General features: G+C 39.8%; 2 protein-coding genes across 15 annotated transcripts in view; one reads left to right on the top strand and one right to left on the bottom strand.

Moving 5' to 3' along the window:
• PLS3 (plastin 3) overlaps positions 1–9,856 on the bottom strand; it is a 93,000-nt gene extending 83,144 nt beyond the window's left edge. For 10 of the 14 annotated variants that reach the window (XM_054251347.2, XM_054251349.2, XM_035289277.3 and 7 more), the window contains exon 1: positions 9,789–9,856. The gene's annotated coding sequence lies outside the window, so the exon portion shown is untranslated. Of the gene's footprint in view, positions 1–8,921; positions 9,027–9,128 lie in introns of all 14 variants that reach the window. The other 4 variants (XM_078363597.1, XM_078363598.1, XM_035289281.3 and 1 more) reach the window with 2 other exon arrangements.
• The window catches only part of LOC144581147 (uncharacterized), a 206,818-nt gene continuing 201,421 nt past the window's right edge, over positions 8,880–14,276 (top strand). The window contains exon 1 of the mRNA XM_078363602.1: positions 8,880–9,069. Coding sequence (XP_078219728.1) covers positions 9,045–9,069 — 25 coding nt within the window. The 5' untranslated portion in view covers positions 8,880–9,044. The remainder of the gene's footprint in view (positions 9,070–14,276) is intronic.

The raw sequence follows: 14,276 nt of genomic DNA, 5'->3' as shown, positions 1-14,276 counted from the left end.
TACTCATTAACCTTCCCTTCTTCCTACACAAATCTCTGATTAGAGAATTTTTCCCCTTCTGCTAGCGCCTAATAGATGATATATTTTAGTTTGCTTTTTAAAATTTATTTATTTCTTATTTTTTAAAGAAACAGGGTCTTGATACCTTACCCAGGTTGGTTCTGAACTCCTAGGCTCAAGCAATCCTCCCACCTCAGCCTCCCAAAGTGCTGAGATTGCAGGTGTGAGCCACCATGCCCAGCCACTGGTTTGCTTTTTATGTGAATGTTAACTAAAGCTGGAACACCTTGTTTGAGGATAAAATACTAAATGCATGGGTTGGCTTACATTTTCATACATGTAAATCGATCAATAGCACTTTTCTGTTAGTTATACTTAATAATAATTTGGGTCTACTTGCTTTTTAATTACCACAGGACAAAATATAAAATTGTAATTATTCATACCCACTTGTAAAAATGCTTCAACTGCAGCTTTACAATGGAGACCCACAAACTGCTCAAAATATTTGCTGAATGTGTCAATAACCTTCATCATTTCCTGGTTTTTGCTTTTGAAAATTTCCATTAGATGAAATAATGGGCATCATAAATATGTTTTACATTCACCAATTTTTAAAGGCTACATGTCGTCATGGAAACATACTGATTTACTTTATAACCCTCTGCAATCTTCAGCATTTTACGTTTTGAGTAATGTATTTTCTCTTTGCCCCTACTTTTTTTTCTCCTCCTCAAGTCAGGTGTCAACATTACCTATTACCTTTCATTCTGATTTAAGCTATATTTGTTAGTGGCCTTGAGTTTATAATGGTGTCTGTAATTTATTAAGCCATGTTTCCAATTTTTCTTTAAAGGTGAGTTCTTTTCTCTCTTTCCTTTTCTTTTCTTTTTTTTCTTTTTCTTTTTCTTTTTTTTTTGAGACAGAGCCTTGTTCTGTGGCCCAGGCTGGAGCAAAGTGGTGTGGTCTTGGTTCACTGCAGCCTCTGCCTCCAGGGCTCAAGTGATTCTTGTGCCTCAGCCTCCCATGTAGCTAGGACCATAGGCATAGGCCACCGCACCTGACCGGCTAAGTGTTGTATTGTTAGTAGAGGCAGGGTTTTGCTATGTTGTCCAGGCTGGTTTCAAACTCCTGAGCTGAACTGATTCGCCTGTTTTGGCCTCTCAATGAGTTGGGATTATAGCCATGAGCCACTGTGCCCGGCCTTGTCTAGTTCTTTACATATCCTCACAAAAGAATAAATTAAATTATAAACAAGTTTCTGAGCTAAGCAAAGAAGTTTCTTCAACCTGAAACATGGCTACAATCTTTCACATTCACAGTGAAAAACAATAAAAAGCAGCATTTTTCTAACACCATTAAATAAAACACACACAAAAAAAACCCCACTAATATATAAAATCTTTCCAGCCTGGGAAACATGGGGAAATCCCATCTCTACTAAAAAGCAAAATACAAAAAAAAAAAAAAGTTAGCCAGGAACAGTAGTACACGCCTGTAATCCCAGCTACTCAGGAGGCTGAGGCATAAGGATTGCTTGAACCCCAGAAGTCAATGTTGCAGTGAGCCGACATCGCAGTGTTGCACTCCAGCCTGGGCAACAGAGCAAGACTCCATCTCAAAAAAAAAAAAAAAAGGCAAGGTGCTCAAATTAGAGAAAAAGAGTAGATATAGATACCTCGTAAAAATCATCTAAGGCCACATTAATCAGCCTGTAAATGAAAATACTTATTGAGCACCTACTATATATATGCTAGTTGCTTTATAAGTGGTCTCATGTAATTATAAGAACAATGTTAAAAGTGAGTGGATTATTTTCATTTTATACATGGGGAAACTGAGGTTCAGAAGAGTTAAGAAACCTCCTCAATGCCACAGAGATATAAAATGGGAGAGCCATTGGAACCCATACTTAATGCTAAAATCCATTCAGACTAGGCAACATAGCATGTACATGATCCTCCTGAAAAAAAATAGAAAGGTAGTGAGAATGCGTTGTGTGGGTCAGAGGAATCATCCAAGTCACTTCTAGGTCATAATGGAATTCCCAGACCAACAAAGTCCTTGGTGAGGCTAGTGAACTGGAAGAAAGAGAAAAACACCAGGGAAGGGCCTGTGAAATGGCATGGGTTAAGTTTGAGGAGGGATATGTAATGTACAATGAGCCATCTAAATACACAAAATATTTATGAATTCAAATGCCTGTAAATTAAGGAGTTGCCATATACTGAAACCAGGCACAAATTAAGTGTCGGCATCAGAATTTTTACTGCTATTGAACCTATGTTTAGTAATATTATTTAAGCAACCTGAATGAAATGTAAAACTTTGAGTTTAACTGTAGTTTACTGAGTGATATCAAAGTACTTTAAGAAACCAATAGCCTGAGATAAAAGGGCATATCAGCAAATAGTCTTTTAGTCGACGCCAGGCTTAAACGTTTCTTTAGGATACTGAATGCTCATGGGCACAAATAGACTTTGTATACTTGAACTGAGTTTTAGAATGATATGAAATATAAAGGCTTCTTAAAAATAAACCTGTTTCCCTTCCCCCATTAACAGTTCCGTTTCAAAAAAATAGAACTTCCTATGATTGTACACGGCACAGGATCCTACCTCATCCTGCTTTGCACCTGCTAACTAGATCAGAGAAAACCAAAATACTTCCAAGACATATACTTTACCTAAACAAGCTCCAGTTTAGAGTCACATATAATACAATACACTATATAAAGTATGGCCTTTTTTTTTTTTTTTAAGAAAGAGTCTTGCTTTGTTGTCCAGGATGGAGTGCAGTGGTACAATCTCAGCTCACTGCAACCTCTGCCACTTGGGTTCAGGAGATTCTCGTGCCTCAGCCTCCCGAGTAGCTGGGATTACAGGCATGAGCCATTATGCTCAGCTATTTTTTTTTTTTGTATTTTTAGTAGAGACGAAGTTTTGCCACATTGGCCAGCTGGTCTTAAACTCCTGACCTCAAGTGATCTGTCCGCCTTGGCCTCCTAAAATGTTGGGATTACAGGCGTAAGCCACCACGCCCGGCCTTCTTTTTTTTAAATCCCTCTGTCTGAAATCAAGACTATATTTTTGTTTAAGCCAATGTTTAAATTTCAGAGACTGTCAAAGGAATTCATCTTTAAAACAATCTTGGCGATTTCTCTTCTAAGAAATAATGATAGAGTTGAAAATGATGTTGGACTACGAATGCTTACTGAAGCATTATGTATAAGATATGGAAACAAATGTCCAACAACCCGGAATTACTGAAGTAAATTATGAAATATCTATTATGTAAAATATACTGCAGTGATTTTAAACATTTAAAAAAATTTGATTACTTGAAAACATGTTTATAATGTAATAAAAGAATGGGATATAGTGTTATTCTAATTTTTAAAATGTCTTTTCCTACATATAAAGTAAACATAAAATGAGCATTTTAAATTACAGTTACCTTGAATTTTTCTAATCCAAAGCAAAATGATTGAAAACATCTTTAAAGTACACACTACATAAGACACTTTCCCAGTAGATTAACTAATTCATACATATTGAATATTATAGCAATAGGGTGTGCCCTAGGGACAATTTCGTATCATTTTTGCCTCTGAGCAAACTCTTTACACCATATAATGGTAATTTTCCCTGATCTGAAACACAAGTCCCAAAATGTTAAAATGAACAATAAGAAATTGCAAAAATGGAAACATTCAAGTAAGTTAAGAAATATATGATAAAAGCTTGAAAATTACATTCATTTCTGAATGACAGTGTTATTTTCAGTGTCAATAGCAGAATGTCAATCTGAGTGCAACACTATGTAATTAGAGCTTATAATGTGGAACACAATTATATGAATATTCAAAACTATCAAATGGCCCTTAAATTTTATTTTACAGAAAGTAAAAACGTTATATTTATATACCACACAAGACTTTATATAATATACATAAGCACACATAAGTATTTATGTACTTGTGGGTGTATGAATATCACAGCTTAATGGAATCAGACTTATATTTTCCATGAACAGGACAGAGCATGAATAGGCAACAGAGCAAGATCCTGACTGGAAAAGAAAAGAAAATTCAAGTTAATAGCTTTGAGGGTGTTTATTTTTCAACTTAACTTCTCACATTTTCTGTCTTTTGTTGTTGTTGTTTTTTTTTTTGAGACAGGGTGTCACTCGGTTGTCCAGGCTTGGAGTGCGGTGGCACAAACTCAGCTCACTGCAACCTCTGCCTCCCAGGCTGAAGCAATCCTCTCACCTCAGCCTCTTGAATAACTAGGACTATAAGCCTGCACTACTGTGCTCAGCTCATTTTCTGTATTTCAGTAGAGACAGGTTTTCACCATGTTGGCTAGGTTAGTCTCCTGGCCTCAAGTGATCTGCCCACCTTGGCCTCTCAAAGTGTTGAAATGACAGATGTAAGCCACTGTGCCTGGCCATTTTCTGTGTTATTGATAGCATGCTACTTAAATGTATAGATTATCTCTTCCACTATGCAGTTTCCCATACCTGCATGTTGTCCTCCTTTAGACTGCAATTAGGAGGAGGAAAAACTTAACTTTTCATTAGTTTTTTTTACATGAAACCTCCCATTATGGGCAATCACAAAACTAAAAATGAGGTGGTAAGTCAATGGACTCTGTAACAATTACCACTGAAGACCAAAATTCTACTCAGTAGTTAGTTAAAAAGGGGAAAAATCATCACCCAATTAATGGCTTTAATGGGCTACTTTGCACAATATTTGAGGTAAGAAATAGAAGAAAGTATCACATGTAGGTTTTCATTCTATTGTTATCAACCTATTCTTTTATTTTTCATTATAATATGTCTGGCTTTATTTTTCCTTTGCTTGTAAAAGTTGGATGGCTAGAGAACTTTTACAGACAAGGAAAAATGTAGCAAGACTTACGTGATGAGAACCCTGCCATCTCTGTAAACTCTTGTTAAAGCTTTAGTGTTTCTATGATATACTACTGCAGTACTTTGAATTTATATAGCACCTGTCTGCATAAGAGCCAAGGCTTCACGTTTCTCACTTATCCTTTCACCATGCTTGTGAAATATGTAGATTGGAAACACATGGCTTAAAAATAAGGCGAAACCTAGATATGACTACAGGAAATTTCAATGATTTACTTAAGATGATCTATCTGTCCAGACTGCTGAGGACTAAAAGACCCTAAATTCTGTGCTCAGTGCTTTTCCAATAAGTAACACTACCTCATTATAAAAAAAATTCTAAACTTTTATGAAAACGTAAGGTTTCTCATATTATAAAATCAGTAGGCTTAATGCAGCAAAAATCCCTGTTAAGGAATTATATAAATGGCACCTCTTTATTTTAAAGAACTAACATTAGTCAAAGAATAACCCACTGGTGACCACTTTCCTGAATAGTCATCAATTTGCGAAAAAGTATTTAGCTTGTTTCAATACAATTGCATCAAAGTTTGAACAGTCAACTGATGATTGAAATAAGTCAGATTATGAATATTTGAAAAAAGAAATCTCAGCAAACCAAAAAGCTTGAGCTATCTTCTCTTTTCATAAACAAAGGCATGCATGGTACCTGGCACATATATCTACTCAGTTATCAATATAATAATTTTAAATGACTTTCTGAAGGTCAAATTACGAGTTAATGGCAGAGCCCTTTCTAGAATCTAGTTCCTCTGAGGCCAACTTCAACATAATTAGCATTTTCATTTTCATATACCAACAATGCTTCTTTATCCCTAAAACAGGTTATACTCACTAATATTTATCTTCCAAGTGTCAAGAATAAGGCAGAATTTTATATTATTAAATTTATCCTGAATCTTTTGAAACGGCATCACCTCTGTAATGAAAATAAATTGGCCCAAGTATAATCAGACCTTCTCCTAAGACTGACATTTCATGATTAGACTGTTTCCATAACTTTAACCAAACCTTTCTCATAACTAAAATCAGCTAGTCATGACCACTGGTATATAAACGAGCTTCCAACATTGTAATGTATCCAAAAAGCCTTGAAACCTCCAACACACTGAATATACATTATGTGGTATATCACTCTCTAGAATAATACACACTCAAAACATGACCCATCTGATTTCTTCTAAATGTCTTTTATTATTTTCACAGCTCAAAAATTTTGCCTTCTGGATCATTCTTCACCAAAAGGAAAATTGTCATATGAGCAAAGACAATATGATTCTAAAAACAGTTACCCCATGTTGTCATGTATTGAGAGATATTCATTTTCAAATTTTATTTTACACCAGCTACTTTTGGAATCTGTACCAAACAGCAAAACAGAAACAGTTCGGCTTATACATTCGACATGGATTATATTAGACAGCAGCAAACTCATGAATTTATCATATGTGCTAAGAACACTGTCAGTACATTTCATGAAAATCCAAGTAGAAATAATGCCTAACACAGAATATGAGATAATGGCAAGGGGACTTTCTTGTGTCCTCTTAGCATCACCAAAAAGAATCACTTTGGTGCTCAAGCACCATGGCCAAGCTGCCCTTTTCTTTTCAGTAACAGGATTCTGTTCGCCTGGGAGAAAAATCTCATTGAGTTTCTGACAGTGCCTTGGATACTGACATTCTGCCATTATAAATAGTCACAGTCAAAGTCTAATGTGCATGTAACCATTTGTATAAGAGGCTTAATCTCACCCAAATTATTACTCACTAGTTTTAATTAATCCTTCTACCCAAAATGCCATAAGCCCAGCCATTTTTTTCAATTGAATCTAAATGGTTACATCAGACTAGAGACTTTGGACTTCAACACCGAATCATCTGTATTAAGGCAAAGCGCAATTTATTAATAGCTCCCCACCCCAGGTAAAGCAAGGAGTTGCTATCGGCTAGCTCTAACAGAAATTAAGAATTTGACTCCCAGTCTCCTAATTTTAATAAAAATTTGGACTCATTATATCATACCAGCAAAAAAGGAAGTCAGCAATATTGGGGGTGGTGTTCAATGAGCAGGCATCACAGGAGAATGAAATGCTGTGGACTGGAAGCCTAGCAATGAATCTGTTTGTTAGCGATGATTCTCATTGAACACCACTTAAAAAAGAACTTACCCCCTTACCACTTTAACCTAGTTGAGTGGTAATAACTCCCCTTTTTTGAGGTTAAACATTTGTTATTTCAATCTAAAATTATATTGTCACCTCACTTCCACTAGAGGGGCCTATCTACCAGTGTAGTTAACTCTAGTAACTCAGGTGCACCTTAAATCCATTTCCAGCTAATCTGTGCCAATGCTAGCCTTGGGGTCAGAACTATGGGCTTTAAGGTTGTTCTAGTTTTCAGGCTCAGAAACAAGAAAAGAAACAGCAAGAAAATGGAGTGCTCCAGTCATTCAGAGGCTGTTGCAGGAGACAAAGGGTTTTTGGGTAAAGAATACAAAGTCAAAATCTCTTAAATATTTTCTGCCCTAGTTGTTTTCAAGGCTGAATATGCATCAACCAAGTCCTTTTTTTTTTTTTTTTTTTTTCCCGGATAAGCAAAGCTTTTAAACTCCAGACCTCAGAGGCTCCTCTCCCTCTTCTATACTCTGTAATCTATAATCTGAATAGCCAAATTGCCACGTTTTTCCAGCAGTAACCTTAACTTGGGCCACGTGGGCGGGTATAGGTCAATATGGGAAAGTTGTTTCAGTGCCCTGTCATTATTCTACCACAGCACTGACAGGCAAAAACTCAACCAACTTGATGTATCAAATTTACTATCCACTGTTCTTGTGCATGATTTCTAATCCAATTAATTCATAACCACAAATAATTGATGGTTAATTTTAGTCAAGAGGCTATCTACTACCTTTAGTTAGATGCCTAAAATAGAGAACAGTTCAATTAAAATATAGGCAAGACCAAGGAATATGAACCGAGCCTTACTTTTTAACACTATCTTGTGGGATATAGCTTCAAAGCTAGCATTCAGGGACAAAATAGGGCATGACTAAAAGGATGACTTCCCTAGAAAATTAGTAAGGTGTTTTTTAAGTTTAGAAAAACCATGAGATTGAAGAACAGAGGAGATATATGTCCCAACTCATATATATTTCAAGCCCTTATTTTAAAAACAGCTCCTGTTTTTATTTTGGATAAAAGCCGAGCACCCAATTCCCTTTCTGGTCCTCTCATCCAAATCCTAGTAGACTTCCTTGATTAGAAGCTAGTTCACACTCCTCCCCACCTTTTTTCAAACGTAGAGAGGTGGTTTTTGGAATACGGGCCTCAGCCATTACATTCCAGCTTTAAAGTCAAAAGCCGTCATGTGACCATCACAGCAGAGACTTGGGGCACGTGATTCCAATTGGTATGTGTGGGGCTGCAGCCACTTAGCTGGAATTCACCATAAACTGCATCTCCAGGATCAAGTTTAGGCTCCGCAATCCACTGTGACATCCAACAAAGTGGAGTAAGTGCTTGCCCCTCAATAGTTTTTTACTTTCCCCTACATTTTCTACCTACTGTTTAGCCAGGCTCCCTTCCCTCCTCTCCATCCCTCTTAACAGGCCCAACAACCCGTCTGAAGGGTGCTAACAGGCGAGGCTCTCCAACCCACTTAGTTACAAGCTCAACCCTCTGCACCATTGGGGATATCTTGCAGCTCAGGTGAGAGGCAAGGAGCATCGCATAAGGCAAGAGTCAAATGCCATTAAACCCACTCCACCTCCCGGGCAGGGATCATCTCGCGTCCCGCAGCCCAGCGGTCAGAACCGCCAGCACACTGAAGCAGCGACGGCGGCGGTAGCAACTTTGGGACTGGCGAGAAGCCAGGGCGGGGGTGGTCAGCTTCCCGGGGCCTCTCATTAGAGCGCTTAAGTACTGCGGGTAGAGAAAAGTAAATACAGGCAAGTGCAGCTGTGCGGCGAAAGGCAGAGAATATTACCTCCCTCCCGTCGCCCCTCCGGTTGAGCCGCTCGGAGAGTCGGAGAGGTCTGGGGCTGCGGCACGCAGCCGGGACCGCGCACCCTGGGCGGAAGAGCCAAAGGAGCTGAGAAAAGGACAGAGAATGCGGGACAGGGGAGAATGGAAAGGTACTGCCCTACTAGCCCAGAGATGTTCTGCTACTGAAAGAAAAAAAAAAAGTGCTTACTCATAGGGAGACGAGGTGCGCTCGCGACGCTCTTGCTAAGGACAAGGGAGGGAAGCAGGCGGAAGGCAGGCAACCCAAGCCTCGTTCCTTCCCTCGGCCACAGTCCCCGCTCTCCCGAGCCCCAGGGTCGGCTTAAGCCCGCCAGGTCAGCCGAGGCAGGTTTGTGGGGCTGGAGAAGTGGCAGGCTGCTGGCTCCGGGATTTCCTGTGCTCGGGCGGGAGGAGAGGGGGGGATGGCAGTAGCTGGAGAAGGGCGACAGAGGGAAGTTCTGCGCTCCGTTTCCACTTCGGGGCCTCAGCCGCGAAGGGGGATCAGGGAAAGGGTTGGCGTCTAGGACTCGAGCCCAAGATTGGCAACAAGTTAAGAGCAACTAGTAAGAAAGCACCACTTAATACAGTGAAGAGCAGAAAACGTGTTTGCGGCGGGTTCTTGTAGGGAAAACTCCCGTCACTCACACCCATTTCGGTAGCGAACGATCGCCCGGGAGCCCAGGGGCTCCAGCTGAAATTTATCCGACCTTCCTCTTCCCCGCCATCCCCGCCCCGCGGGCGAGACACGTTCCTGCTGAGCTTAACGGAGATGCTCTCCCGGGGACCCACTCCTGCCCACGCCCAGGAAACCCGCTCCCCTAGTGCCCGCCGTTGCCTACAAAACACTTACGTAAAGTCACAGAGTCCAGGGTCTCGCCCCACTGCCGCCGACCAACGCACTCCGACAACTTCTGCCCCTCGGAATCTTTGCGGCTGTGGTTCTAAAGCCAGCGCTCACTCCCCTCCTGTCAGCCCCCTCCGCCCCTCGGCCGCCGCTATTGGCTCGGGTGGTGCTAGCAGTCGGCCTGGGAACCGGGAAGGGGATTGGGCCTCCAGCCTGTCACATCAACTGGGTGGGGATCCGGGAAAATAGGCACTAGGATGGGCACCCAGGAGGGATAGGGACTGTAACTCTGCAGCAAGGAGAGGAGAATGGTCCGCAGCGCCTGAGTCTCCCTTCCTACTTGGGCTAAGAAGAGGTTTGAAGTTTAAAGTGCCTGGCTCGGAGTACATATTCACAAAATCTTGTGGGATTAATACAAAGATGAAAAAGTTGGGAAGGAGAATTTGAATGCCTCCTATATAAAGCCTATGGGGGAGGGGATACGGTTTCTCCCAGAATCGTGAGAAGAATCACGGCATGTTGGGGGACATTCCTAGTTACAGCTGCAACAATCAGTTCAGGTGCCAACCGGCGCAGAGGAAAACATCAGCAATCATTCCTTCCCTTAAGAAGTCAAGGGAGAAGAATATGGGCAGGGCAGGACCCTTAAGCCTTTGGCCTCATGCCAAGCAAATTGTTAGCCCACATCACCTGTCTGGTATGTTTGTCCATGCGGAGAGAGGTGAGAGGAGGTGGTTGGAAGTACCTAGGTTCCACTCTTTTGACCTGAAATGGGTATCAATTCTCATCAGTCTCCTTTCACCAGAGAAAACTTGTAGACGTGTTACTGTTCCCCAGAGTGCCATTTCTTCTCCTTCTCGGCCCAGGAGATGGCTTCCACGTCTTAGCTGACCTCTTTCATTAATACACGTGGAGGTTATCTGCATTCCAAGCCTATGGCTCATCGTAGATCCAAAATCAACTCCCAGAGCCACAGTTTGAGGGATTCTGCAGGGTCAGGTCAAGAGACTGACTTGTGGGATCGCTGTAGAAGAAAAAGTCTAAGCCCTTTTCTGTTCCAGTCATTTTGTTCAGGAAATATGTGCTTGGAAAGTTTTGTCAACATTTAAAATTAGTTCAATTAAGTTGCATTTTACATATACCAGGAAAAAAATGCTAAGAGAGGCTTTAAATTTGAATGTTCTTGAAAAGGAACCCCTATTTCATCTGCCATTATAAATTTCCTTAGAGAAAGTAATCTGTAGTGAGTGCCAAGGCTTCTTAAAAGGGAAGGACTTGGGGAGTTCATATATTGCCTAAAGGCTAGACTAGCAGAAGACTTGGCACTAGGAAAAAGCCTCGTTAAACATTAATTAATGATAACCCGCTGGAAGAACTTATGAAAGGCACAGGAAGGTGAAAAAGGAATGAGAGGGCAATCATGCTTTCACAAACATTGAATTTGTGTTATGGGAGATTTTCTACTGGTTCAGGTTTGAGTCAGCACAAAAATAGTGATTTCAATATGTTGGCGTTGGATTGAACATGGAGTCAGTACGTTGCTACACACATTTACAGTAAGCTCCCAAATGAGATTTCTAGCATTCAATAATTTGCCCAAGGTTTGGTATGACTTCTGGAATTCTTTACAAAAATTTTCAAGACATAGGAAATAGGCCCCTTCAATTTTCTACCTTTTATGGTATCTGTCACCACTGAAGAGCTTCCACCTGCTCTTAAACTGAAAATTACAGACTGAGCAATAGCATGAAGGGACTCTTCAAGCTAAATTTTCCAGTACAGATATATTTGTCTCCATTACATTGTATTCAATTTTAGTTTACTTTTCAAAATCTAGAATTTTAAAGTAAAAACATTAAGAATCCTATGTATATGCTATTTACAGTTCCAGTTTTTTATTCAAAAAAGCTTACATGGGGCTGGATGAGGTGACTCATGCCTGTAATTCCAGCACTTTTGGAGGCTGTTCAGTGGGAGGATTGTATGAGGCCAGGAGTTCAAGACTAGCCTGGACAACATAGCAAGACCTCATCTCTACAAAAAAAAAAAAAATAATAAAATCTGTGAAAAGCTCAATAGAAACTATACTTTAATAAAAGTCTTAATTCACCACTAACACTGAGAATGTCAGAATTCAGTCAAGAAATGTCATTTTAATTGAAATGCAATAGTCCGTAGTTTCAAAGCAGCAGAGTACCTAGCTGATGACATTACTTCTCATTGCCTCAGTAACTTTCCAACAGATAAAACACGCCCTAAACACAGAAGCACCTATTGGGATTCTAGCTGAGATTCCTGTTTAACAAGCTCCACTATATAATCCACTATATATAAGTACAAATGAAAACTATTTTCATTCCTGGGAAGTGTTAAAAGAAAAACTTGAGACAAATTAAATTTAACATAGTTTAATTGAGCCATGAACGATGGGGCAGCCACCCAGAACCAGACTAGTGCAGAGGGACTCTGGTTCTGCCACGTGGTCAGGGAGAATTTATGAACAGAAAAAAGAAAGGTGACGTACAGAAAATGGAAGTGAGGTACAGAAACAGCTGGATTGGTTAGAGCTTGGCATTTGCCTTATTTGAACTTGTTTTGAACAGTTGGCTGCCTTTCATTGGCCAAAATTCAGTAATTTGTACAAGAGAGGGTTACAGTGTTTTTACACATCTGTTTTTACACATCTGAACACTGGCCAGTTCACTATATATGGAAATATCTTTAGGCTGAACTTATATAAGCAGCTTAGGCTAAACTCTTTTTTTTTTTTTTTTTTTTTTTTTTGAGGCAGGGTCTCGCTGTTTCACCCAGGCTGGAGTGCAGTGACATGATCACGGCTCACTGAAGCCTCAATTTCCGAGGCTCAGGTGTCTCCCACTTCAGTCTCCCAAGTAGCTGGGACTATAGGCTTGTGCCGCCACAGCTATTTTTTTTTTTTTTGTAGTAGACATGGGGTTTTGCTATGTTGGCCAGGCTGGTCTCAAACTTCTGAACTCAGGTGACCACCCATCTCCCAATGTGCTGGGATTACAGGCATGAGCCACCACGCCTGGCCAGGTTACAGTAATTTTGACAGTTACTTTAGTTAGAGCCATAATAATCCCTCCCTCAACGAGGTTTACATAATTAATTGGCACATATCACATTTTGCTTTTAAGGAAGTGTTATTAATAACATGCCCATAACTTACAGAAAATTTAAGGTAGTTGAGTGCACTAGCTCGGGTATACAACTTGACATTATCATTTTGTGTGTCTGGGATATAAAGCATTCTTTTTGGTGAAATATTCAACCTCAATCTTCATCAGAATGTAATCTGAAATACTGGAGGCTTCCTATGAGAAAAGTCTTTTAGTTAAGTCTTATAGTTAAGTATTTGGGTCTGTATCTACTAAGTATGCAAAATATGACTTTAAAAAGAGATTGATAGTGTGACACCATGGATGAACCTTGAAAACATTATGCTAAGTGAAAGAAGCCAGTAACAAAAGACCACAGATTGTATGATTCCATTTATATAAAATGTACAAAAAGGGAAAATATGGTCCATAGATTAGTGGTTGCCTAGGATTGGGGGATGGGCAATTGGAGAGAAATGAGGAGTGACTGCTAATGAGGTTCCTTTTGGGGGTAATGAAAATATTCTAAAATAGATTGTAGTGATGGCTGCAGAATGATATGAATAAATTTAAAACTATTGAATTGTACAATTTTAATTGGCGAACGATATGGTTTGTGAATTAGGACTGTTAAAAGAAATACCTTAGGCAAGTTAAAATTAACAAAATTTAACTGAGTAAGGAAAAAAAAATTTTAAGAGCTAGGCAGCCCCCAGAATCAGAACAAATTCAGAGATTCTGGGGCTGCCCCATGGTTGGAGAAGATTTATGGACAGGAACAGGAAAATGACATACAGAAAACAGAAGTGAGTACAGAAACAGCTGGGCCTTTGCCTTGTTTGAGCAGGGTTTGAATAGCTGGCTGCCTGTGAGTGTGGTTTTTGAAGTATGGCCACTGTGATTGGCTGAGACTCTGCTATTGTTATAGAAGCCTACTCCTAAATTAGGGTTTCAGTTTGTTTACCTACCAAGTTAGGTTGCAGTTTATACCTAAGAATTCGAGTATACAAGTACAAAGGTTTTCTCAGGCCAAATTTTATTTTGATTTAACAGATCTCTGTATAGCTGCTATTCAAAAAGAGAAGGAGATTGACAGAATTAGGCTATTAAGCACAAGGAAGACCATACTAATGAGGATATGACATGAAAGGATCTGTAATTGCAAGGAAGAAACTAAACTCATAGCAATCAAAAGTGCCTTGGGAGATAAAGTCGTCCACTTCTTGGTTACCATGATCCCTTTTTTGTCACTGTCACAGAAAGAACATAGTGCTTTATTTACCACAAAAGAGATGTAACTTAAACATTACAAAAAAAATTTAAATCAAGCAAGAAACAGAACCTAGGCAGTAAAAGGTGATATAGTGCTTTTCTG

Source organism: Callithrix jacchus, chromosome X (assembly GCF_049354715.1).
Source record: "Callithrix jacchus isolate 240 chromosome X, calJac240_pri, whole genome shotgun sequence".
Lineage (NCBI taxonomy): Eukaryota > Metazoa > Chordata > Mammalia > Primates > Cebidae > Callithrix > Callithrix jacchus.
Note: the sequence above shows the minus strand (reverse complement) of the source record. Positions and strands in the feature narration are given on the sequence as shown.